Here is a 24,452-nt window from a genome sequence, read left to right as displayed (position 1 = left end):
ACTGATGGCTGGGTCGTCTAGTGGGACGGGGGTGCCTGCAATGCCCTGTTCCAGCTGTGTGAGGTTAACACAGATATTCAGGGTGTTAATTAACACTGTAACGTTACAGTAACTAAAACATAGAGAATACTGATGGCTGGGTCATCTAGTGTGACGGGGTTGCCTGCAATGCCCTGCTCAAGCTGTGTGGGTAATAGATGATTAATGCCAACACAGTTTCCAATACACTCAGATCATACATGTAAATATCAATCAATCAATCAATCAATCAGTTGATCAGTCAATCAATCAATCAAATCGGTTATTGTGAAAACAAGGATCTTGCAGCCAAGATAGTAACAAGCCAAGTGCGATAGAAAACGTTATCTTTCCTACCTCCGCAAAGCTAAATTAGTGAATAATTTTAACGGCTACTATGGTCAAGGTACATAACATTACATGTTGTAATCTAGAAGCGCCCCCACTCACCACATGCAGAATTGCAGGAGCAAAGTTGGAGTTGCATTCCTTCAAAGCCAGGCACTGTTCATCGGACAGCTCTGGACAGTAAACAAATGTAGACAAACTAAGTTAGGCCTTAGAAACATTAAGGACTCGGGAGGTTTGAACTTCTGAAATGTTGATCTACTGATCTAACAATGACATCAACTACCGGTATAGCTACTTAGGTACTTTAATTCCAGTTACTGAAATTAAAAAAATATATAGTTTAATTTCAACTCAAACTACTATCAATCAAGTGTGAAAATCATTCTTTTTTCAAGTACATGTATAAGGAAAGGGATCATATCTTTTTAGTCACTTACACTTTATTGGCTTGAAAATTACTCTCCAATACTACATTAATTTTTTACAATGTATAATTTCACAAAGATATGTGCAGTCACAGCCAAGAATAATGAAAACTGGCAAGCCAGCCAACTTTAATTCTTGGAATTAAAGTTGGATAACGTTGCATGTAATGTATGTAATGTTGCATACCTAGGAGTCCATCAAATAGAGCATCCAGAGAGCGAATAAGGGCCTTGTCTTCATCTGTGAAGGATGTCTGCACAGAACAACAGGATGGGCAGAAAATATTAGCAAATTTGTTAAAGAAGCAATAATCAACATTGACAATGTAAGGAACTACATGTGTAAAGCCATAAGTTGGATTTCCCAACTTAAGAATCCCTTGTTCTAAGCATGGTAAGTGGCAAGGTATGTTACTTTGATCTTTATTACTTGCTTTACAGTCTGCGACTGTCATACATTCTGCTAGCTTCCTTAGAGTGATAGAAGGACTCAGGACAACAGACTATCTGTTGGATTAAGGGGTCTGTACAGATCAGAAAATCAGCTTCAGTCATGAACCATGGTGAGGGGGATACAAACTCAGTTACCTTCAAAGGACTGCATTCTTCACAAGTAAACGTTAACACTTACATGCATGTAGCTGCAACGCAAAGTCAGTACTGCCCTTAGGAAGTAATCTCCAAGCAGATCCTATGGTAGCCCAAGATAGTATCAAAAGCTGCCAGAGGAGTGAAGCCGGCCTAGGAGTGTGTTTGGGCACTAGAAGCCCGGCAGCTTTTGATACTATCTTCGGCTACCGTAGGATCTGCTTGGAGATTAGTGAGGAAGGTAACGCTAGCTAACCTTTATCTGCGGGGTAACCTATATCTAAAAATGGTATTTAGGAATGTCACGTTGACGGACGGTGGTTTAAAGACTGTATTTTTTTTCTAAATATTGCAGTTTGAAAACACCGTCTGTCGACTTGACTTTCCCAAATTCCCTGCTTTCAAATACAATGGATATAGGTAACCCCACGGATAAAGGTGAACTAGCGTTATACAGCTAACTCACGTCCATCTGGAAGTCAATGGCGGACAGGAAGCCCAGGACAGCGGCAGGGTTGGTGCACTTGGACTTGAACTCTGCGAAGGGCTTTGGTTTTCTGCCGTCAACAACGTCATCCAGCTGGTTTAAGACAAGATGAAGAGTCAGTACAGCTATCTACTCGCTTAGTCAACTGCATTTTACAGACTTGTGCTACAAAATGATCATAGTAAAGTTAGGTACAGAATCCCCATCTTCTGTTTGTACTTCCCTCTGAGTTTCATGTTGATCAGTTGACACCTAATCTCCAAGCAGATGTTGGGGAGGCCCTTTGTTGTGTCCCTGACATCAGTTTGAACAAGGAGGTGAAAAAATATTTTAAGCCTCTTTGGTTGGACACAGAAAATGGCTACAAGTAAACATAATGATCTAGCCTCCCCAAAAATATGCTTTGAGATGATGAGAACCAACAAATGACATTGGTGTGGCCTAAAACTGATCCCTTTCACACTTACTCTGGTGAGCTCGCTCTGAATCTCCACATTACAAGTCAAAACTGATTAATTTTTACAAATCATTTGTTTACCAGTTCCTCCACCACGGGCAGGTCGGCTGGTGCTTCCATGACCTTGAGGACAGCAGATGTCACGCTGTTCCGCTGCTGCTCAGGCAAGGACAGCAGAGGCTTCATGGTGTGGGCAAGCTCTGCGCAAAACAACAAATTGACAAAAATTGATGAAGTGGTAGAAATAAAGTCAACAATCTATTTTTCACTTATGAGGGGCCATCCCCTCTGGTGTGAACTTGTAGGTAGAGAGTTCGAATCCCGGCTGTGTCGCTCACCCGACATGCACGCTAATGGAAAGGGTTGCAGTCTTCAGGACAGGATCTTAAGCCGTGGTCCACTGTTCTTTGTGCTTGTGGAAAAGAGCAAGGGGAATTTCCCTGACAGTGTACAATACTGTCTGTCCTCTCTGTCACGAGTCACGATTAGAAAATTAGTTCTTCGGTGAGCTAAACTGGTGGCTTTGACTTACTTATAAACGGATTAATTTAGCACAAAGTCAAAAGAAAAAGATGGGAGGATAACATGAGAGAATGGACTGGTGGTATTATGCTATGTGAAACATTAAACAAACAGACAGACAATCAGAAGGGTGGAGAAAAACTGGTTGATGGATTGTCTACGGTGCCTCAATGTTTACAATAGTTAGACTAAGAGATAGATGAGATCAGATGAGACACAAAGCGACACCTGTGTTTGGAGGCGCGTCTGCCTGCACGACCCCTGCCCCCGGCTTGGCGGCAAACCCCCCACTCCCATCTTTGGTGTACATCAGGTCGATGCCGCCATCTTCCTTCACAAGAATCTCACACACGTTGTAAGCAAGAGGCGTCTCCGGGGGAAGGTCAAACACCTTGTCGGTCTCGTTGCTTATCGCACCTTCCTCGTTAATGTTGGCCTGCAAAGAGAGATATATTGATACTTCAGTGTATCACCAATGTTAGGGATGTTGTACACTATTGCTTTTATGTACATATGCAAGTAGGTTATGTGTCTGTTGTACATTCCAACGCCATTCAGGCTGCCATGTGTAAGTCTGTTATATTGAATCAATAACAGGAAAGGAAATTGTAACTAAAGGTAATGTACCAAATAAAGAGTCATTTAAAAATCTACATACAACATGTACAACAAAGAAAACAGAATAACTGTAGGAGAGTCCACCCACCGTGGTACCGAGGGCAATGGTGGCCTTCTGGTTCCCTTCCACATCCTCCTCGGAGCTCAGCACTGAAGGGTTAATTGTACAAGCCGTCCCCACCACCACACACAGCACGTTACGGGGGTTCTGTCGGACCTCCTGCACAAAGTCGTGACGAAAGTCCACAAATCTGTAGCAAAAACATGCAATCTTAGGTTTACAAATCAAATAAGTGCGTTTTTGAGATCTCTAGTGCAGCAGACTCAGGTATACATAACGTTATATGCACAATTTTGATATGCAAGGGTGCATGACACTAGGAACAATAGGTTCGAGATCTGTTTGGATGTATCTCTTCAGGGTGGGACATGATGGACTTACAGCGGTTCTGATGGACTTCCTGAACAAAGTCATGTCGGAAGTCTGTCACAAATCTGAAAATATCTGAAAATAATTTCATTTGGTTCGAAACGTCAGCAGGTATTGACATGAAGTTATAATAGTTACATTGGTATGACTAAGCTGGAATTCAAACTCATGACCTATCTCGACAATGCTAGTTTGGGAGATGGTTATCCAATACTTCCTGTTCCTCACTTATCTTTCTCCTAGTGTGTCGGCCTTGATAATGTGTAAACTTGATGCCATTTTAGATAATGCTTTGCATATATATTACATGTAGATCTAGACTTTTCTACTTCATTCATAAAGATAGTACAACAAATGGTACTGTTTCTACTTCATTTCCCAGCCACAGTAGTGTACACTCAGGTGTTTTGAATACTAAAACATTTTATGTCATTTATTTTACTTGTATTATGGTAATTTATAATTTGCATCCAATAGACACTGTTTTTCTTACTACATGTATTTACTTGAATATTGTGGGAGAGATGACTAAGCAGAGGTAAGTACAGTAGAAGCCTCTAACTTGCACTGACCATTTGCCAGTAAATTTCATGCAATTATCCAGCTGGTGCAATAAGGCAAAGTTATCTAGCTGGACTACACCGGATTGGGATTGTGAGATGCCGTTCAGTTAACAGAAGTGTGTGTTAATCCGTTGTGCAATTAACTGGATTCTACTGTAATTACATGTATTGTCTCCCCTCCATTCTATAATGACCAATCTTAGTTTAATAAAGAAATAAGACAAAAAGGAGCCTTTTGTCTGACTTGACCTTTTGTCCAGGGCCTGCATCAGGGTCGGGACGTCCACGTCACACTTGTTGACCTTGCCGAAGCTGGCCTTGATGGACACCATGCCCGACCCGCTCACGTCAAGGTCAACCTCCTTCATGATCTTAGACCCGACCGAACCCTTCACCGAGAAGTGAGACGTCTTGTTGTACTCTACGAGAGTCCTGTAGGGAAAACAAATTATTAATCAACAATAATAAAAATGATGATAATGATAATTTAGGGTTAATGACCCGCCCCAAGGTGTGTAATGCCTGGTCCTTTGCTATAAGTTGACCACTGAATAAAACTACCCAGTTACCGAAGGTAGTTTTATGAATATGAGATGGTTATAGCAAAGGACCAGGCATTATGACACCATATACATCAAGGAACAGGCAGGTCATTAACGTTATCATATCATTAATATCATATAGCCTACCCATATAGCCTACTTGCAAACTCCTGTATGATGCATAGATCCCTGGCCTTGGCACTATACGTTTGAATTCCTTTGTCGAATTTCTGAAAAATTTGACATGAAGATGTATTTGTTTTAACCCTTGTTTAGTCATTGAGGTAAAGGGCAGACAAAATGTCTTAAGTCACACGTACCTGCAAGCCACATTTACGTCTATTTCTTCCGTCTTGGTGAGGATTTGGTGGATCTTGAAGGAAGTCGGCAGGTATTTTGCGCTCTGCCAGAACCATTTGGGGTTCTTCTTGACGGCCACGTGCAGCGGGCGGCACTTGTTGGCGGAGTTCAGGTCCGGAACAGGGAGGAGGGAGTTCTTCCCCACCGCTTTCACAAACCCCGACACTGCAGCTTCAAACATCTCTTCCTGTTCAACAGAAAATATGTCGCTATAACAATTTAACAAACCATGGTTAGATTCACAAACCCTGACACGGCTGCCTCAAATATCTCCTCCTGTTACACAGAAAATGTCACTATATAACAAAGTAGTTATAACTAAACATGGAACCATAAACCAGGGGATGGGGAGGAGCGAGTCCTTCCCTACAGCTTTCACAAACCCTAACACGGCAGCCTCAAACATCTCTTCCTGTTTAATACACAGAAAATAGGACACAATTAGAATTACAAACAAATTCTAACTAAAAATGGAACCATTTCCTTCACAAATCCCAACACTGCAGCCTCGAACATCTCTTCCTGCCAATCCTGGACCACAGAAAATAGGACACAATTTCGAACTAATTCCAACTAAAAGTGGAACCGTAAACCAGGGATCCTCTGAGGAGTGAGTATCTCCCCACAACCAATAAAAAGACAGACAAAACAGCCTCGAACATCTCTTGCTGTTACGTCCATTTAATGAGTATTACAAAACACGTTATTTTACTAAATCATAGAAGAATAGAAAGAGGAGAGGAGAGGAGAGGAGAGGAGAGGAGAGGAGAGGAGAGGAGAGGAGAGGAGAGGAGAGGAGAGGAGAAGACTGGAGTAGAGAAGATCAGAGAAGAGTACAGTAGAGTAGACTAGAGGGAGAGTAGAGTAGAGAAGAATAAAGCAGAGTATCATTTATTAATTTAGTAGAGTAGAGTATAGAGCAGAGTAGGGTAGAGTACAATAGACTTGTCTTCAGCAACAGAATGGTTGACGTGTTACAATGGGTAACACGTTAACCACTCTGTAGCAGTACTAGTTATTCTCCAAGCAGAGGTTGAGTCGTGGAGATATAGTACTTAAGTGGGGGGTTGCACCAAAATGTGAACGCATTCAACGCAAGATTGGACAAACTCATGGAAAGGCAACCGGTGATGTATAACTACTCGTACAGGCCTAGAGCCATGGCCAGCCCACAAGTCATAGATCAGAAATAAAAGTGAATTGTTGAAGAACACCCCAACATGGAATTGGCCGAGGAAGAAGAGCCAGAAATCTACTTTCCTGAACTCTATAATTTATTCTTATCAAAGGGACCTACCGCGTATACCGGCTACTTCGGAGAAACGCCAAGACAATCTCAGACCAAGGCGAAACGCGTGGATGTGAAACCGAGAGTTGACTGTTCCTGCGAAACCCTGCCCCTTGGAAACTTTGCTTAAGGGGTGGGCTGGATCTTTAAGGAAGCGAAAGTCCCGCCACCGCAAGAAAGTAAACACCGATCCGCTCACTGCGCCCCCACCCAAGATACCAACCCGGAAGTACGACCTAGTTTCCGTGATTTCACCTATGACACGCAGAAGAGCTCACTATACCTTGAGGGGTGCTCAGTGGTATGTCACCATAAAATGCCCTGATCATATTTTGTATATGACCTTAATTTATCATTTAAGTATATATTTAAAAACTAATTAAGTACACTAAACAGAGATTAATGATTCAAAAACAAGACTTTGATTGTAAACAAAAAGAAAGATGGACCTCTTCAAATCATAATGGTGGCGTCTGGAAATTAAGCATAATATTTTGATCCCGACGAGACACAGCGGTTTGGGTTTGGCTATTTCTGGTTTCTGCAGCCATGTCAGGAAGACTGAACCTACAAGCCTTGCACGTAAGGAAACTACTTATCTTCTGGAAGATCTAGAGTCTATCTGAGACATCGAAAGGTCGTGGAAGCGTGTAGGGACGGCGTTCTTTGTGTTTGTGGGAGGGAGAGTTGTTGGGGCTTTGGAAATTCCACGAATGACAAAGCAAAGGGGCTTCAAAATACAGGCTGAAAATGTTTCTGATTGGCAACAGGCACACCCTAAACCTCTCCAAACAGTTACAGGCTCTGCTGGTCTGCGTTATTTCTGGTGTCTGGTATCAGTTTGATAGTGCTCAATTTCTGTAATGAATTTGCACTCGACGACAAATTATAAACCGGGTGCAAATGTTTGGAAACTGATTCCAAGAGAACTCTCATCAGAAAGAAAGACCCTTATAGCCTACTTAAATGGGGCCACACCGAGATGTCGAACTGATAAGTATGCAGTGAACAAAACTGCCACGATTTTCCCTCCCAACATCTGCTTGGAGATAGTGACTCGAGCGAGTATCTTACTAATTCTAAGTGTTGTTTTGAGTGATGTCACGCACTGAATACAGCCAGAGAACGGCGCGAAGTTGATTGTTGTTCATTTAAAGTACTAAAGACATCATATACTGGAACTATAGTGCCAGTGGATGGACCGATTGACTGGTAAATATTTGGTAAACGATAGCTTGAGAATATGCTAACAGACTGCAAGGTTTGACTATACTACTACTAGTATACTGACACCCAACACTGCCATAATGTTATGACAGCATCAAAACATCACGTTCGAAGTTAGGTCCCTGTTGTTATAGTGGCGGTTAGGTCGCACGTTGTGATACTTAATACCCATGACAGACAGGCAATGCACCTCTTCTATGATATATATGACATTGTTACACATCGTTTGCCACTCTTTGCACTTGGTAAGAGGTTCGTTATAGGCAGGCACGCACTGTGTAAAGACTCAGGCACTTGTCCCAAACACTTTCAACTTCCACTTGTAGCGGTACTAATCACTGTTTTTCTGGCTGCTTGCACGCCTCTAAACAACCAGGATGTCTAAGTTTTAGCTACTTAATTTGGATAAGTTCTCTGATAGATACTTTTGTCAAAACTTTTACACTGTTGACGGAATTACGCAATCTTGTAATCATTTGGGCAACTGAAACCAACACATACTTGCTGCTCAGAAAGACGTTATATTTTAGTCCATGGGCTCTTTAAAAGATTAGCACCTCCCTGCCATACAGTCGTTTCCCTATTTAAAACTCTGTCGTTGAAACAACGTTTCCTATGTGTTTCCTACGGCCCCTCCCCCCACACTCACGCCAAAGAAGAGTAAAACGTCATATGAATGCGCACTAGAATACATGACAAACATCTGCATGTCCCTAGTACAACACACTTCACCCTACACCGCTCTGTAACGTACCTGCAGCATGTCCACGTCCTTTAGTTTAGCAAGAAAGAAGGAAAACTTAGACAGAGTTGACACAAAACACCTGTAGAAACGCTCAAGTCATCGCCCCCAAGCCAGCAAGTCATCAATTCACGCTCTCAAGAGCGTCATAAATTACACCACGTGCGCAAACCGCGAGCTCAGAAGGGGCTGATAAGAAATACTAGAAGAACATTAACGTTTACGACCACGGTTTTAGTTCAGTGCGCCAAGTTTTGAAAATAGAAGTAATATTATAGTTGTAATTTTTGGTCAACGAACGTTCATGATTGCATCGACAATTTGTTACGTTCTTCCATGAGTTCTTCTGACGTTTACGGCCGCGTTTTTTGTTCAGTGCACCAAGTTTTGAAAATAGTGGTAAGTTCATTTTTGTTATTTTTCGTAGTCAAAGAACGTTCATGATTGCATCGACAAATTGTTACGTTCTTCAATGAGTTCTTGTAACTTGAACAGAGATGAACTTTCAGGTAACCGTTCAAATCTAGTTGTACTACACGTTTAAGGATCCGTTGGGCCTAGTTTTTAAACGCACAGTCAATTATACGTGTATATATACAACGACAGTCGGTGTTTCTGAGTCCGGACTGCTTTTGTTGGTCATTTGCCAGAATGGCCCCAGTCACATTAGTTCCGACGGTCTCACGATAGGTTGATGACAGCAACTCGGGAGAATTCTTGGGACAGTCGTGATGTCTTAGATCCTTGGCGATGGTCAGTTCTGTCACATGCATATGTCACAATACAGAAACTTTCGAGGTGGTTTGATGTTGGCGGTTTTCGCGGTGGTCACTTCACCGCGAACTTAAAACCACGGCCGCGAACATTTTTCATATGGCAGAAAGAGACTACAGTGCATGGTGCTACCGCGAACTTAAAACCACCGCGAAAAGTTCTTTTTTTCCCCTACCGCGAAATTAAATCCCCGCGACTTAAATGCATTTACAGTTTTCTGTGGAATCAAATCAAAAGCGGCCACCGGCACATGATGTGACCACACTTTCAGTAGCTACTCCACCGGTGAGGTCAGGGTTAGTGCGAGGTTACACAGGCTAAGAATGTAACAACACCCTTAACAACCCTAATTAAGCGTCGTGCTGTGATTTCAAGTACCTTATCTCCGGCAAAGTCAGCATGAATATCTCGTGAAGAATCTGACGCAAACAAATCTTCAGCCCATAGAATATTGAGATGAAGTTTCGAGCCATTCCGCAAGGAGTCGCTCTTTTTTAAGCTTGGATAAATTACATGAAAGTGTCACTTCCAATTTCTGCGCAATGCCTGCACCGAGTTTAATACGTGCGATCGCGAGTTTGCCATTTCTGAAAGAAGTAGTTTGAACATCATACGTAGCTTGTAGTATTTGTTTCTTGGCTCGCAGCGTAATTCCGGGTCTTACGGGCCATTTGTAGCGCGTAACTGACATCTGAGTCCGGCAGAGTAGCGAAGTAAAACCCGCACCGACCCAGTTAGCATTCCAAGCGTGCACTCTCCCATCAGCCCGGATATGTTGTTTATACGGAGAGATTTCGGAGGAACGCCAGATATTTTCATGTAGCGGTTTTCCCCTGCGTGGCTGTCCGAATGTTTATTTGTCAGCTCCGTACTTGTGAGAGTTCGGCGCCCTGGCGCTACTAGCTCGTGGCGTATGGACGAAAGATCGGCGGACAGAAACGTCCAAAAGGCGACGTCTCCTTGTCAGTAGCCTGAAGGCCAGACACACCGAGCTAGAGGATAACTAGCTCCCGGACATTTGTTGTCATCAAAGCTTTAATTTATAACCTCTGGATGGATTATAATGATTGTTGGTATATGGTCGAACGTCAAGGTCGATTTTAACTTTCTGTTGTGTGACCTTGGTACTGTATGTTTTGTCCTTGACATGCTATGGCCTTGAGTTTTTGGTGACGAATAAGCGTTTATGTAGTGAAGAAATTATGTATGTCGGGGCCTCCTAGCTGCTAGAAATATGTTGCAGTAGCACTGCAGTGACCTGGAAATATCGGCCGATATCTAAAACTCGCGCAGTGATCGGGGGAACACCGTCCATATGGCTGCCGGCTAAACGACTAACCCGGAATTCAGTCCTTCGTGGCGATGGGCTGCGCAGCTAGTGTAGGCTCTCTACGGGACAGATGAAGCCATCTGCCGCCGGGGTAATCGTCTGCACTCGGTACTAAGGAGTTTCACTTTGCCAAGTGGGAGTTTAATTAGCCAGCCACGAAGCTCCCACTGGGCAATCTTGAGTCCTACCGCACGAAAATCATACCGAGTGCAGACGATTGCCCCGGCGGCAGAAAGCTTCATCTGCCCCGTAGAGAGCCTACACTAGCTACGCTACTTAGTACGTAGGCCAAGCCACGAAGGACCGGGTTCCAGGTTAGCTAAACGACACGAAACGCGATCCTCTATGGCAGGCTTCGCGTCCACGCCGTAAAAGGAAATCTTCTCTCCCGCACATGTACAGGCCGTGTGATGCGCGTCACTTAAACATCGCGAAGCTTCTCTACAGTCGCACAGTCGCTACTGCCCTCCCCCAACAACAACCCGTGAGCAATGGTGAGGTGCTTGCTTAATTGTGTAATTATCCTTGCATCCTTGTAAACTTCTGTCACCAAGAAGGTTACGTTTCGTACTTTCCGGTAAGTGTTCGTCTGTGTGCCTTATTTGTGCATGTCAACACGACAAGTCGATAATGAATGAAGACCTTTATTGCACATTTTTGCCCCACTGGGCTAAGTACAGGTCACACGGTAAGAATCACCTATTATATGTAACAATGGAAACAATCATACACATCTATATATGCAGATGTGCGTCTAATCTATTCTAGGACATTCGACTTCCTCTCGCTTCTTGGTAATTGTATAAATGTAGCTAGCTATATGGTTGGTTAGAGTTGGTTTGTCAAAAGCTGTCAGGAATATAAATTTCTCTTTACTATTCAAGTATCTAAAGTGGGGATATTTACTTAACACCGATTCAAATAAAATGCTCCTATCGTTATCATACAAAGTACAATCCATAGTAAAATATACTTCATCTTCTACTTTCCCTAAACTACAAAATTGGCATATTCTTTGATCTAGAGGAGTGTGGTTATGCTAGTCTCCAAGCAGACGTGTCAGCTGGATTAAAAGAAAAGAATTTGGCCAAATAGGGACAAATACGTTACTATGGGTTTTCAGTCAGTCTTAAATTGAGTCTTTGCAGTCTATCTAACTAGCACGGTGGCCAGTTCACTCCTAGGCCAATGAACTCCTACTAGACTTTTATTGCTAGCTTGGTCAAATTCCCCTATTCCTATTCGGCCAGGCCGGAGTCTGGTGGAGACGCCTGGATGGATTGTTTTGGCGTTTGGCATGTGGGTAGGTCTTGATGAGACCTGGAAATGATTAGATTTTTGGGCCCCCCCTACTGTGGCATGTTTTACCTGTTTTAATACCTGCCCATCGATCGAGCTTCGTGACATTCGCTGCATTTTTGTAGGTCAGAGACCGTCGCCCCTTTTTTCATGTCTCATGTATATGTTTATATGATCAGTACTATGTGGCACCCAAGCACACAGATATGGTCCAGACTGTGTTTATTTCACAGTTTATGGTGTAACGTTTGTTTATATCGACCCTACTCGTTATCGGCCAGTTTCTGACGTACGTAAAACAACACGACCGTGTGTACGTATACACGGGCTCTCTGGGTCAAAGGTCGTGGAGGTAGCAAAACTGGGGTCGTTGTCATGGTGGCTTTTTTTAAATCTATTTATCAAGTAATGTCAAGTAATCTTGTATTGATATACATAATTAATAGATGTATTTTCTCAACCCATTATGATGAATACTAATATAAATACGAATAACAGTGAAAGACTCATTTGTCCGAGACAGCCACTTTTTGTGTTGAGGGGGTAAAAGACACACAGACTGACAGAGAGAGAGAGATCATGTAACACAGTATACACAATTATGACTGGTAACTATTATTTATTTTTGTTATACTTAGTTAACTTATTTGTATTATTAGTAGTTAACGATTTCGCTACTTACTTGTGTACGTTTATTTATTTTAGTTGACTTTGATTTCATGTTGATCACTTGTTGCAATGTTTTGTTATTCTATGACTATGTCCACCCCCACCCCCCTTCGCACACAGGAAACATTGAAAAACGCCATTAGGCGATATATGTTGTCGTGAATAATATTAATTAAACTAAAACTGAAGCTGACAACTAAAAAGAAAAGTGCGTTGCGTCATCGTCCATACGTCATCATCCATACATCAATGATATGAAATCAATGTCCATATGCACTCACATGTCGTGGCCAACTGCCCGCTTGGAGGCTGCGCAAGGTGGTTGATTGACAGCTCCATGTGCGTTTGTTGATTTCTGGAACACTCCAGAGCCAGTCTCCTTCAGCCTACGTAATTCGGTGGTCAAACGGTTCACATTTGGCATGTCCTGACACATACATTAATTACAACATGCTTCAACGTAAAGTGATAGTTTCTAGCCTATCAAAAAATATTATTAATGCCCATCCTTTTTGCGTGACAAGACAGAAAGAGACTCGGAACATTTTGTCAGCTCCCTGTGCGTTTGTTGATTTCTGGAACACTCCAGAGCCAGTCTCCTTCAGCCTACGTACCACATTAATCAACCAGTACATATTTGGCATCTCAAAATGTCGTGACACTCAATGATACATTGACTTGTAAACCTTAATTACAACATGCTTCAATGCACTATGATATCTGTAGGCTATCCAAACCTATTTAACTGCCCAGTCTTTTTGCATCAGAGGACGGAAAGAGACTTGGGAAATTTTGTCCCCAAAAAATTACAAAACGTTGAGACGGTGAAGAAACTGAAACTCAGTTGTTCAGAAACTGAAACTCAGTTGTTCTTAAAGCTGGGGGTACCCTTCATTCCCATCCACGGCTTTTCTGCTTCAGATGTATTTCCTGGAAGAGACAGTCGCTTGAGACTCCACTTTATTTACCTGGGGTGTGTACCCTAATAAGTTTCGATACCAGGCTACAGAACATTTCAACAGTCCACGCTGCCTTGTCTAGGTTACTGGCTCGCACACACGGACTAGAATGTTCCATTCACCAGGCTCATTCACAAACATTTCTGGCCCTCCGCTGCCCTAGTCTCCAAACAGACTGTGTCAGCTGGATGACGAAAGAGAAGAATTTGACCAAATATCGACAAATAAGTTGCCATGGCATGTCAATCAGTCTTTTGCAGTCTATCCAGCTATCCGCCGGCCGGTCAGTTCACTCCTAGGCCAATTAATTCCTACCAGGCTTTTATTCCTAACTTGGCCAAACTCCCCTATTACTATTCGGTCAGGCCGGAGTCTGGTAGAAACTGAGCGCTTAATCTCCAAGCAGATGCTACGGTGCCATAAGATAGTATCAAAGCTGGCCAGGGAGTATAGCCGGCTAAGGGAGTCAAATGGGCACCGGACCTACGGTACAAGTTTGATACTACACATTACGCGCCGTGGTTCTGGTTGGAGACTATGAGCACTGCCCTGTCCAGGTCCTGACTAGAACGTTCCATTCACTAGACTCATTCACAAAAAAAATGTTTTCCCTCTACTGAGAAGACATAGGGCGAGACCATCTTCAAACAGACCCACGTACTTCTACCCTCCCCGCGAACCCACCCCACTCCAACCCCTGACGTAATGTGCGCCATTAGACAAACACTGCGCAGTCGTTACAGGGAGGTGGCATACCGAACACGACAGCGGGTACACACGTCCTCGTGACGTGTACTGTGTGTTGCCCGTGGTTACATACACGTGATGGTGAGAGGGCAGGATTCTTGGACATATTCCAGAAATTTCTTTCTCGCATACGTAGTACGATTTGTACATATAGTCCATGAGCAATGGCTTTCTAGCTGATGGCCTGTTATTACTTACTGAGTATTTTTGTTGTCATGATGCTTATGCACAAAAATGTTTTGGCCTAATGGACCAGGCTGATACATTTGTAGCCATTTGTTTGTTTGTTTGTTTGTTTGTTTGTATGTATGTATTTTTGTAGAGGACCTTCTTCAAGTCTCCGTACTTTTCTTACACCAATAAAGTTCATGTTAAAGTAGTATAGGTTTTATACTTAATTTGCAAAAGAGTTATTTGTATATTTCTAAGATTATGTATACATCAAGCTTGTAAAACGCACGTATGTTCTGTATTAGCGAAAGTCTAAGGCCGAAAGGCAAGTTTTCTCAGTGAACTGCCGATGAAGAGTTGACTTGCCATTGAAGCAGATTCTTGTCTATAAATTCAAACTGACTTTCGTGTGAGATTTCTTTCCTCGGGGCGTCTGTCTAGTCTCTACCAGACTCCGGGTCGCTGGAAAAACCGTAGAAAAAAAATGGAACAAATAGAGGAGTAAGCCGGCCAGAAAACTATAGCCGACTAGGGAACAGCACGCGATCCACTGGCGGGCTTACTCCTCTATAGCTATTTGTTCCATTTCTACGATTTTCCAGCGATCCGGAGTCTGGTAGAGACTAGCGTCTGTCAATGTTACCGCTTTCACGAGCACGCGGCACTCCTATCCTTTATGTCTCACCAAAGATTTCACTTCTAAGAAACATAAAGCGGTCGTGTTTGCTTGTCTCGCCCTGATGGCACCAAACAGGTTCGTGCTCGAGTTTGCCCAGTCGCCCGGCAGTACCCAGTGACGCGTGTCTATATTTGGGAACTCTAAATCTGACCCTCTCCCATTACTTACATCACACCAACACCAGATGATACACTATATATAGCTATCCCCAAGGTTACGCCAGACCAGTGTAGAGCGCTGCTTGTGTGAGGAACTATATACCGCTATCGTACGGAGTACTCCCCAGTGGATATTTACGATTCAAGATTACAGACTTTCCGTCTTTCTCCCTCAGGATTCGAACTCGGGAACGATACATCACGCTACTAGTAGAGAGTGCTGATTGTGCAAAGAGCCGGAGCGCTATCGTACGTTGTACTCCCAAGTGGATATTTACGATTCAAGATTGCAGACTCTCCGTCTACCTCCCTCAGTAATCTAAACCGGGATTTGAGATTACAAAATCGCCGTCTTTCTCCCTCAAGAATCTAAACTGGGATTAGAGAATACAAACTCTCCGTCTTCCTCCCCCAGGAACCGAACCCGGGCCCGATGCAGTCCGCGCAAAGCTCCCCGCTGTTCTCCGCGGGCCGGCGGCGGCGGCGGATCCTGTCCGACTCCGTGGAGCTGCCGTTCTGCGACTCGTTCCACGCCAGTAACGTCCTGCGGGGGCTGTGGGAGATCCGCACCGAGGGGAAGTTCTGCGACCTCGCGCTGCTGGTGGGCACCAAGGAGTTCTTCTGTCATAGGAACGTTCTGGCGGCGGCCAGCAGCTACTTCCGCGCCATGTTCCTCAGCGATCTGCGGGAGAGCAAACAAGACAAGGTTTGTGTGTTTGTTTTGTTTTATTTGTTCTATGATTATTATTCGACAATGGCAAATTGCAAACTGCTCATAATAGCATTGTCATTGGAAAATCAAATGTAAAACTTGCAACTTACAAATACAGTCACAAAGCAATTAAGCAATCAAGCTATAATACTATTGCTACATATCATGTTTCTCATCGATCTGCGAGAGAGTAAACAAGACAAGGTTTGTTCGTTTTTGTATAATCTTTAATCAACAAATGAAACTTATGAGACACAGTGGTGATGTTGTTTTGTTTAGTTTTAAAATTCTTATTCAACAAAGCCATGTTCCTCAGCGATCTGCGAGAGAGCAAACAAGACCATGTTTGTTGTTTTATTTTGTTTAGTTTTATGATTATTATTCAACAACGGCAAGTTACAGCATTGCCATTGAAAGATGTAACGTAGAACTAACAAATACGGTCACAAAAAAATAAAGCATTAAAGCTATGATATTATTGCCACATATAACCCTATGTGTCGATAACCCTAACCACTTGACCACCTTGAATGTGAACCCCAAACCAAATGGGCCACATTGCTAGGTATTTGAACCCAGAACCTTTAGTTTCCAATTTCAAAGTCAACAACTTTAACCACAGAACAACATTGCTAGGGATTCGAACCCAGAACCATTAGTCTCCAAGTCAACAACTCTGACCACAAACCCACCATGTCGCCTGCAGGAGGTGTCCCCGAACTATAAAGTGCCTCTACAAAGGGCACAGCATTGTGCATTGTGACTTGCTGTGGATTCAAACCCAGAACCTCTAGTGTAAGATTTAAGCCAACAGCTCTAACCACAAACCCACCATGTCGCCTGCAGGTTATCCTGAAGGAGGTTTCCCCGAACATCATGCAGCTGCTGATCGACTACGCCTACACCGGGCGGGTCCTCATCACCGAGCAGAACGTGGAGGCGCTCCTCCCCGCAGCTAACCTCTTCCAGTTCCCGGCGGTAAGGATCTATGTCTGTATCTATCATCATTTTCTGTATCTATATAGGCAGTATAACCGCCCTTCGTCGTAACACACTAGCTTCTGTATCTGTATAGCCGGTATAACTGCCCTTCGGCGTGCTTGGTGATAACAAATTCCACCCTACGATAGTTATAGGAAAATACAAATTTCGCATCAATCCTAGGTTGGTAACTCTGGCACTTGTAGGCATGACCATTCCTTGTTCTTTTTTGAGCTGCTTTATTTATTTATCTATTTAAAAGTTTGTATTAGTGAGTACAAATTCAATGTGAATACTATATGCATCATTAGTCTTCCTGGAGTCATAAGACAAACACATTACATAAAACAACACATTAAATTGAGACTATTTACACCTTAACGTCAATTACACCTAAAGATACACTAACACTTACTAACGCTATACCTATCTATACTATTAGATACATATCTGTTCGTACGTCCACAAGTTTATTAGTCATTTATTACATCATGCAAAGTCTGGAAATGTTCCTTCTGTTTTCATCAGGTGCGAGACGCCTGCTGCCAGTTCCTAGAGCGCCAGCTGGACCCCACCAACTGTATCGGCATCCACAAGTTCGCCGAGACGCACCACTGCAAGGAGCTTGCCGAGACATCCAAGGCGTTCGTCTTGGACCACTTTCTCGACGTTTGCCAGAGCAGGGAGTTCCTCGCCCTGGATAAGAAGTTTGTAGTAGACTACATCTCCAGTGCTAACCTGCGTGTGATGAAGGAGAGAGTGTACGAGGCGGTGATGTCGTGGGTGAAGTACAGCGTGCAGAGGAGAGCGACAGCGCTGCCGGAACTGTTGGGGCACGTCAAGCTGCCATTTATCGCACAGCACTACTTCGTGACCAAAATAGAGACTGAGCCGCTCATTGTCAACTCACCAAGGTGTATCAAGGTAGGTGTTTAGAACGTACAGGTAGATTTTTGAGGAGGAAGAGGGGAAAATGTTTCATCTTCCTGTTTTTTTTTGTATTTTGTTTATTTCTTTCTCATTGTCAACTCGCCAAGGTGTATCAAGGTAGGTGTCTAGAAGGTGTTTTGAACCTTCAAGCAGGTTCTTGAAGAAGAAAGCATTTTCTGTTATTGTTTTTCCACAATTGTCTGCAGTCAACTAACTATAGAAATGCAGTGCGTATCTTTTTTTATTTACTTGAAGTTCTCCACAAAACAAGGCTCCTGGAGCCACTCATGCGTTTTGGGTTACAGTACTGGATTCTGAAGAAAGATGTTTGTTTAGTACGTCTAGAACGTACAGGTAGATTTTTGAGGAGGAAGAGGGAAAACTGTTTTATTTCCTGTTTTTTTTGGCGACGCCTCAGGGGCGGAGGCATTTTCTACAGTATTACGATCGCTTTGAAAGAATTTAGAAAATTCCACGAATGCATTCCCTTGGGAATTGATTTTTGGCTAAACCGCAGGGGTGTCGTCCATACAGTGGTCATTGAAGACTATGCTAGCTGTTATTTTTCTTTGTTGAGGCATTCTTTGTTTTCAGGATTAATGATTTAAGGGAACGGTCTTTTCACATAGCCGGGATTGACTGCGCTCCTTGCATATCATAAGCCGTACACACGATGTTTCGCATGCTTTACGAATTTGCAATGGAGACTATAAGCCTGTGCTTTTTACAATATGGAATGAAATGCTGTCAAGTGGTTATTGTTCGGAGTCATAGAGAGCCTGATTTTGAGAGGTAGAAAAATAAGATGTTTTAAAGAAGACAAGACCAATACAGCAGAACTTTTGCCAATATCTTTTGAGCTTTGCTTTTACAGGGTGGGATGATTTGCTTCGCGAGGTCAAAAAAATAATGAAGACCAATGTGTCACAGATTTTTGTCGATATCTTTTTATGAAATATGAAATGTTGTGCTTTCAGGTGGTTGTCTTTTGGAATTGAAGCTGGTGTGTTACGCCGAAGGATGGTTATACCGGCTATATAGATACAGGTTACGTAAAGCCTGATTTTGAAAAGTTAATAAGTCACATGTTTCAAACAAGCCATGAAACCAATGGGTTTCAAGTTGTTTAGATTCTGCTTTGAAGACTAGCATAGCTAGAATAAAGGAAGGACGCAGAGACAAGGTTTTCCGTACACTGGGCACGGGAGACTGTTAAGATGGTTTGACGTTACTATATACTAGTAATGCTGGCCTCGCTAACCTCGTTCTTAGCTGCGGATCTCTCTTTCTCTTCTGAACTATACTCTCTGACTCTCTGTCATACAAATACATTATATCTCGTGGTCACATTTTGGCGTATCAAACAGACAGGTCTTGTCACACCACAAAACAACGGTTATTTCGTCTACGGTCCACTCATATACATATAAAATCAACTACTACAATGTATACACTAAAATAAATATTCGTGATATAAACAGTCAATCAATCAGTCAATCCGTAAATTCTATAACTGGTGTCATGTCAGGTTATCTATACATGTACAAGTATTGTCGCAATCTATCGGCTGTACGTCTTGGGTCTGCTACTGGCCTCTACTTCCCTCATGTTACCCTCCTTCTGTCGATGGCGCTGTTCTGAATGTTGTGTGGCTCCCCTCTGTTCAGAATTTTCAAGCCGCACAAATGTATATTCTGGCTCCTCCCAGCGATGGCCACTTCTGCATATTCTTATGTTGGTTTTCTTCATTAGTACATACACCTCCGGTTTGATTAGGTCCGCCGTCGCTGTGGTAAACTTATGTACGGTTCTTTGTTGTACATATAAAATCCACTACTATAATATATACACATTATATATACATATTCATGGTATAAATCAGCCAAAACCAGCCCGTGAATTGTCTAACTAGTTTTAGGTTTTCTGTGGTTGTGGCAGTGCAATCGATTTGCTGCTCCAGATCTGCTACTGTTCTGGCATTTCTTAGGCCCTCTCGTTGTCTTCCTTCTGTGGACGGTGCTGTCCTGGGTGATGTGTAGCTCCTTCCCGGCTTTATAAGGTGTGCAGACGTCTATTCCGGTCCCTTCAGCGATACAGCTCGTCTCAGCGACTTGCAGTGGAAGGACTCGACTGACTTTGTGACGGAACTGTTTCGTCCTGATGGACACAGGTACGGGTGTCAGGTACATCTCGTCGTTGTCGCTCTTGTCCTGTATGGTTAGTCTGTTGGGATCGAGAGAGAACACAAAAATGACATTGCCCGTTTCATATACTATACGAATATACTGATACTGACACTAATGGTTTATTCCAAAGTCACCCATAATTTTGTCATCGTCGTTGTACGTTTATTTGGGTGCTCGTCACAGCTATTAAAGATATGTTGTAGGAGCTGATGTTGAGATATCACAAATAAAGAAAGATGAGTCACAGTGTGTGGTGTGGCGGTGTTGTTGAGTCCAAGTGAACATCGTCATCATTGCTCTTGTTAAGTATGGTCGGCCTCTAAATGGATCGAGGGAGAACACACACACACATACACACACACACGCACGCAATGTTATAAACCATAACAATATACATGACAGGACTGTTGAGTGGGCATCACAGAAGTCTTAGACGCAAGTCTGTGGACATATGCAGAGCAAATGACTGGGAGCCAGACACAAGAATCCACGGATAAATCCTATCAAATTTCCTGTCCGATCACTAAGGTTGTTGTCTTCCCGTTCAACATAACCTTTCACTTAACTTAACTAAACATAACTAAGTCGACTAAAACCGGAGCAGCACAACGGGCATACTCACCTGAGGAGGAATTCATACATAATCTCAGAGGCGATTAGTTACTCGAATCCTCAGCATCCGGCCATTTGTCTCCATTTTGCAAGTATAACCCGATAACAACGCACTCAATCTGAAAACGATTTTCACTGTTCAGCTCCAAACCAAGAGAACTTTCCAATGATACAATGGCTTGGCTATTTTAGACATTTTAAAAAAAGTCTTCAAGAGTCTTCATTTTAGGTGGTACATTGTACTTAGCCGTGGTTACACTCATAACCCACAACAACGCACTCAATCTTCAAACGGATGTCACTGTTCAACTACCTACTAAGAGAGCTTTCCAATGGTACCAGAGTTTTTTCTATTTACTCTTTTCAAAACGAAAAAGTTTATTTGTTTCGTGAAACTTGATTGAGGTTAAAGAACAGGATCATTCTGCAAGGGGGTGAGAATGGGTATCAGGTCAGCCAGCTCAGCTGGAGTTCAAATGAAGGCGCTGTTCCAGGATGCCCCCAAATTAGTCAGATACTGGGGGTATTGCATCATCACCTAGCAACAGCAGGCCCGGGCCCCCTGTTTATTTTGGCACCTCTGCCTAGCGATGACTTCCGACCCCAAGGAAACTGTTGTTATGGACCTTTGCTGATCTTAACTTACTTATCCTAATCTTTTAGTTCATGCAATGCTCATACAAGTACCTTGAACTTCTTACAGTACTGTAGCTTTAAGTCCAAATCCTGATTTTCTTTACGTCGTTGTAGAAAAACCCAAATCCGCCTGTAAAAATCCCAATCCAGGGTTTGTTTGACCCCCAGATTGTCAAATTCGACTTCTTAACCCACCCTCAATAGTTATTATTTTGGAATGGCCCATATGTACGTTACACTGTGGCACATATGGCATCAATTTACCCTGGTTGATGCCTTAGTTTCCCAGAAATCCGCTTTGCTGAAAGGTTCCTTTCGTTACATGTGACAAAAATAACTTAATGCTGGCTACTAGCTGGGTATTTAGGTCACCAAGAACAATGTGGAGAATACATTTTGGCAGGAATATAGACTGTACAGAATTTACACTGTACTTTATACTCTATGACTATAGATCTACATGCTAAACGTAACCCAGATCTGTTTTCAAGACCTTTTCAAATGGGATGAACCATTGTCCACTCAGGGCTCTCCCCAGAAATTTTTTTGGGAGTGGTGCTCAGTTTGGTTTTGATGGCGCGGAGCGCCATATGCCGCGCATAGCGCGGCTAGGAGGGGGGAGTGGCTCGGAGAGGGGGGGATCCCCCCCTCTCCGTAGAAGCTGTTGCATTTGACCCTTCTCAAATACATTTTGAAGCCTTCTCCTGCAACTTGAGCAGTAAATCTGACAAACTAAAGACACAAAAAAATCAAGCCCAATGAAGTACAAAAAAGGGATTTAGTAATTATATTTAACAAATTTTTACAGATCAATGTCACTCATAATGATTGTCAACAGAACAATTTATACTGTTTGAAACAGCTCAAAAACATGTCAAACTACAGCAGCCAATACACAACTTGAACTTGAATGAAAAATACAACTACATAAAACTACATGTGTATCTACAGTATTTACATATCAATGCCATGTTGACATTTACAGAAAACTATGTGTATATCTACAGATCAGTTGAATGTCATGTTGTCAATTGAATGGCATGTGTATGAAATTTGAAAAAAAATCAATTTGGATTTATATTTTAATAATCCTTAGGGTAAAGATTCTATGGCAGAATTCAAATGATGAAACTGAAACAGCTTTAGAGTTACAGAAATTACAGAAAACTACATTTACGGAAGTAACAGAACTGTTTGAACTGTGAAGTTTTCATCAAAAGACTCACATATTCACAGTTAAATGAATGATACAAATTGATCTGGATCGGCACTGCAATTGTACGTAGAGAAAATTCACTCTACAAATTTTCGGTGGCTTGCTCTGACGCAGTGTGCTAAAATGCCATTATATCCAGGGAGCAGACATAAAAGCGTTTAGGTTTACCGGGCTTTTTGAAGATAAACTAAAAAAAAAACCGCATTTTCTGTCATAATAAAACATCGCGGCCAGCTGTTCTTCCCGAGAAATACGTATTTTTGTACACAGCACAGTACAAATTCGCGCCGTCTGCAGGGTCAGAAATACGCACCTCTGATTGGTTGATGGCAGCAAAACAACAACAACTGAATACATAATGCAGGGGAATCCCCCTGAAACTCGCGCTCTGATTGGTTGGAGCGGTGCATCATGGGAGATTTCCTCTGGCTTGCAGCTAGCCCGCCGCCATTTTGTTTCAAAGAGTTACATTTTAAAACGCAAAAGAACGCTATTTTCCACGATTACATTGCACCATCCTAGTTAAAAAAAAGCATAATCCAAAGAATTTTCCGTGGAAACATGCGTTAATGTGTGAATTTATGGTGTCTATAGCGTAATTTGGGGTTTCGATGCAGCCGTAATTGTGAGTTGCGTGGGTTTCTAAAATAATGATGTTGCATTTTTCTCGTCACACAAAAACACAACTCCCCAAACAAGAAGCCTGCAACATTTTCAGATCATAGCGATTATGTTTTGGGTAAAAATGTGCGTGGATGTGCACGATGTGCCGGCGTGCAGCCGCGTGATACCTCAATTATAGAATATTTGTTGAAGGGCCGCGGTATGAGAAAAAATTATGCCAGCCCTGGCACGCTGCAAAAAAGCCGAACAATTGCCACCGTTTTTCTTTTTCGCACCCCGACTTCGGTTTTCCTTTGATTTCGTCTTGAAAAACAGGTTTTTAATGAGGTTAACGTATGTAAAAGTCACCGACATCTATTGTTTACAAGCATAACAATAAGACATGAACAAAGGACAACATGGCGTCAGTCATGGCGCCAGTAGCGAAAATAGCGACGCTGTGTTCAAACTTGTGCGAATACCTATTTTTTCGCCTATTTGTCCGCTAAAAGAGACCCTAAATTTGAAAATTTTGGGAGCGGCGCGGGGATTTTTGGACGCGGCGCGCCGCCGTTCTATCATTCTGTAGTTTAATAGACCGCTGCCACTCTGAAGAAGAAGAAGAATAAAAACTCTAGCTGTCGACAAAATGGAAGACTACAACAAAGCAGAGTAGATCTAAGTAAACAAGAGACCAAACCGGCGTCCCGAACAGGATCAGCCTATAAAAGTGGAGCCCACCCACCTTTCCTCAGTCTCCAAATCTCTTTCCCGCTCGGACCTCAGTGCCGCGTGGCTGTTTTGCCCCTCTGCATCGTCCGAGATTATTCCGGACCAGCGGCCTCGGAGTCTGGGGTCGGACCTTAAAGTTCTATGTGTTCTTTCCTCGTCCCCGGTCGCTGGTCACTGCTAGGTTGCCAGTTAACGGTTCGTCATCAGCCTGCTACCAGGCCTGCCCGCTACGGACCTCAGTTCCATTAGCCTCGACGTCAGAATGTTTTAGCCTGTGTTTACACAAGCTCTCGCCGGCTGGGCTTAATGACCCCCTCCCCTACGGGTGGCGGCAATTGTAGGGCCGGCCGCTAGGGGCTTGATTTTAGTCAGGCTAAGAATGTTTGTTTCTAGGGCCTACACAGCCCAGCTCCAGGACCAAGATGCCCCCAATGAAATTT

General features: G+C 42.9%; 2 protein-coding genes and 1 long non-coding RNA gene across 6 annotated transcripts in view; 1 reads left to right on the top strand and 2 right to left on the bottom strand.

Moving 5' to 3' along the window:
- Positions 1-660: 660 nt before the first annotated feature.
- Positions 661-6,889, bottom strand: LOC118430805 (gasdermin-E-like). Its single transcript, XM_035841828.1, has 9 exons — positions 6,659-6,889; positions 5,322-5,548; positions 4,709-4,891; positions 3,555-3,717; positions 3,077-3,284; positions 2,408-2,526; positions 1,849-1,962; positions 982-1,048; positions 661-686 (listed from the first exon to the last, which is right to left on the bottom strand). The coding sequence occupies exons 2-9, from the start codon at positions 5,540-5,542 to the stop codon at positions 661-663; spliced, it is 1,101 nt and encodes a 366-aa protein (XP_035697721.1). The 5' UTR covers positions 5,543-5,548; positions 6,659-6,889.
- Positions 6,890-7,117: 228 nt separating this feature from the next.
- The window catches only part of LOC118430466 (kelch-like protein 21), a 29,956-nt gene continuing 12,621 nt past the window's right edge, over positions 7,118-24,452 (top strand). The window contains exons 1-4 of one of the 4 annotated variants that reach the window (XM_035841345.1): positions 7,118-7,231; positions 15,820-16,110; positions 16,963-17,094; positions 17,626-18,021. In XM_035841345.1, coding sequence (XP_035697238.1) covers positions 7,199-7,231; positions 15,820-16,110; positions 16,963-17,094; positions 17,626-18,021 — 852 coding nt within the window. In that variant the 5' untranslated portion in view covers positions 7,118-7,198. Of the gene's footprint in view, positions 7,232-11,175; positions 11,300-15,434; positions 15,654-15,819; positions 16,111-16,962; positions 17,095-17,625; positions 18,022-24,452 lie in introns of those variants that run through there. The other 3 variants (XM_035841346.1, XM_035841347.1, XM_035841348.1) reach the window with 3 other exon arrangements.
- Positions 19,207-21,498, bottom strand: LOC118430467. The gene is made up of 2 exons (XR_004832858.1): positions 20,836-21,498; positions 19,207-20,250 (listed from the first exon to the last, which is right to left on the bottom strand). It is a non-coding gene; the product is annotated as an uncharacterized LOC118430467 (long non-coding RNA).

Source organism: Branchiostoma floridae, chromosome 14 (genome assembly GCF_000003815.2).
Source record: "Branchiostoma floridae strain S238N-H82 chromosome 14, Bfl_VNyyK, whole genome shotgun sequence".
NCBI lineage: Eukaryota > Metazoa > Chordata > Leptocardii > Amphioxiformes > Branchiostomatidae > Branchiostoma > Branchiostoma floridae.
Note: the sequence above shows the minus strand (reverse complement) of the source record. Positions and strands in the feature narration are given on the sequence as shown.

Coding starts and splice junctions, on each gene's coding strand:
- LOC118430805 (XM_035841828.1), bottom strand. CDS start 5,542: ATGTTTGAAGCTGCAGTGTCGGGGTTTGTGAAAGCGGTGGGGAAGAAC. Junction 4,892..5,321: donor GACGTAAATGTGGCTTGCAG/GTACGTGTGACT, acceptor TTTTCCCTACAG/GACTCTCGTAGAGTACAACA. Junction 1,049..1,848: donor CCATTGACTTCCAGATGGAC/GTGAGTTAGCTG, acceptor TGTTCTGTGCAG/ACATCCTTCACAGATGAAGA.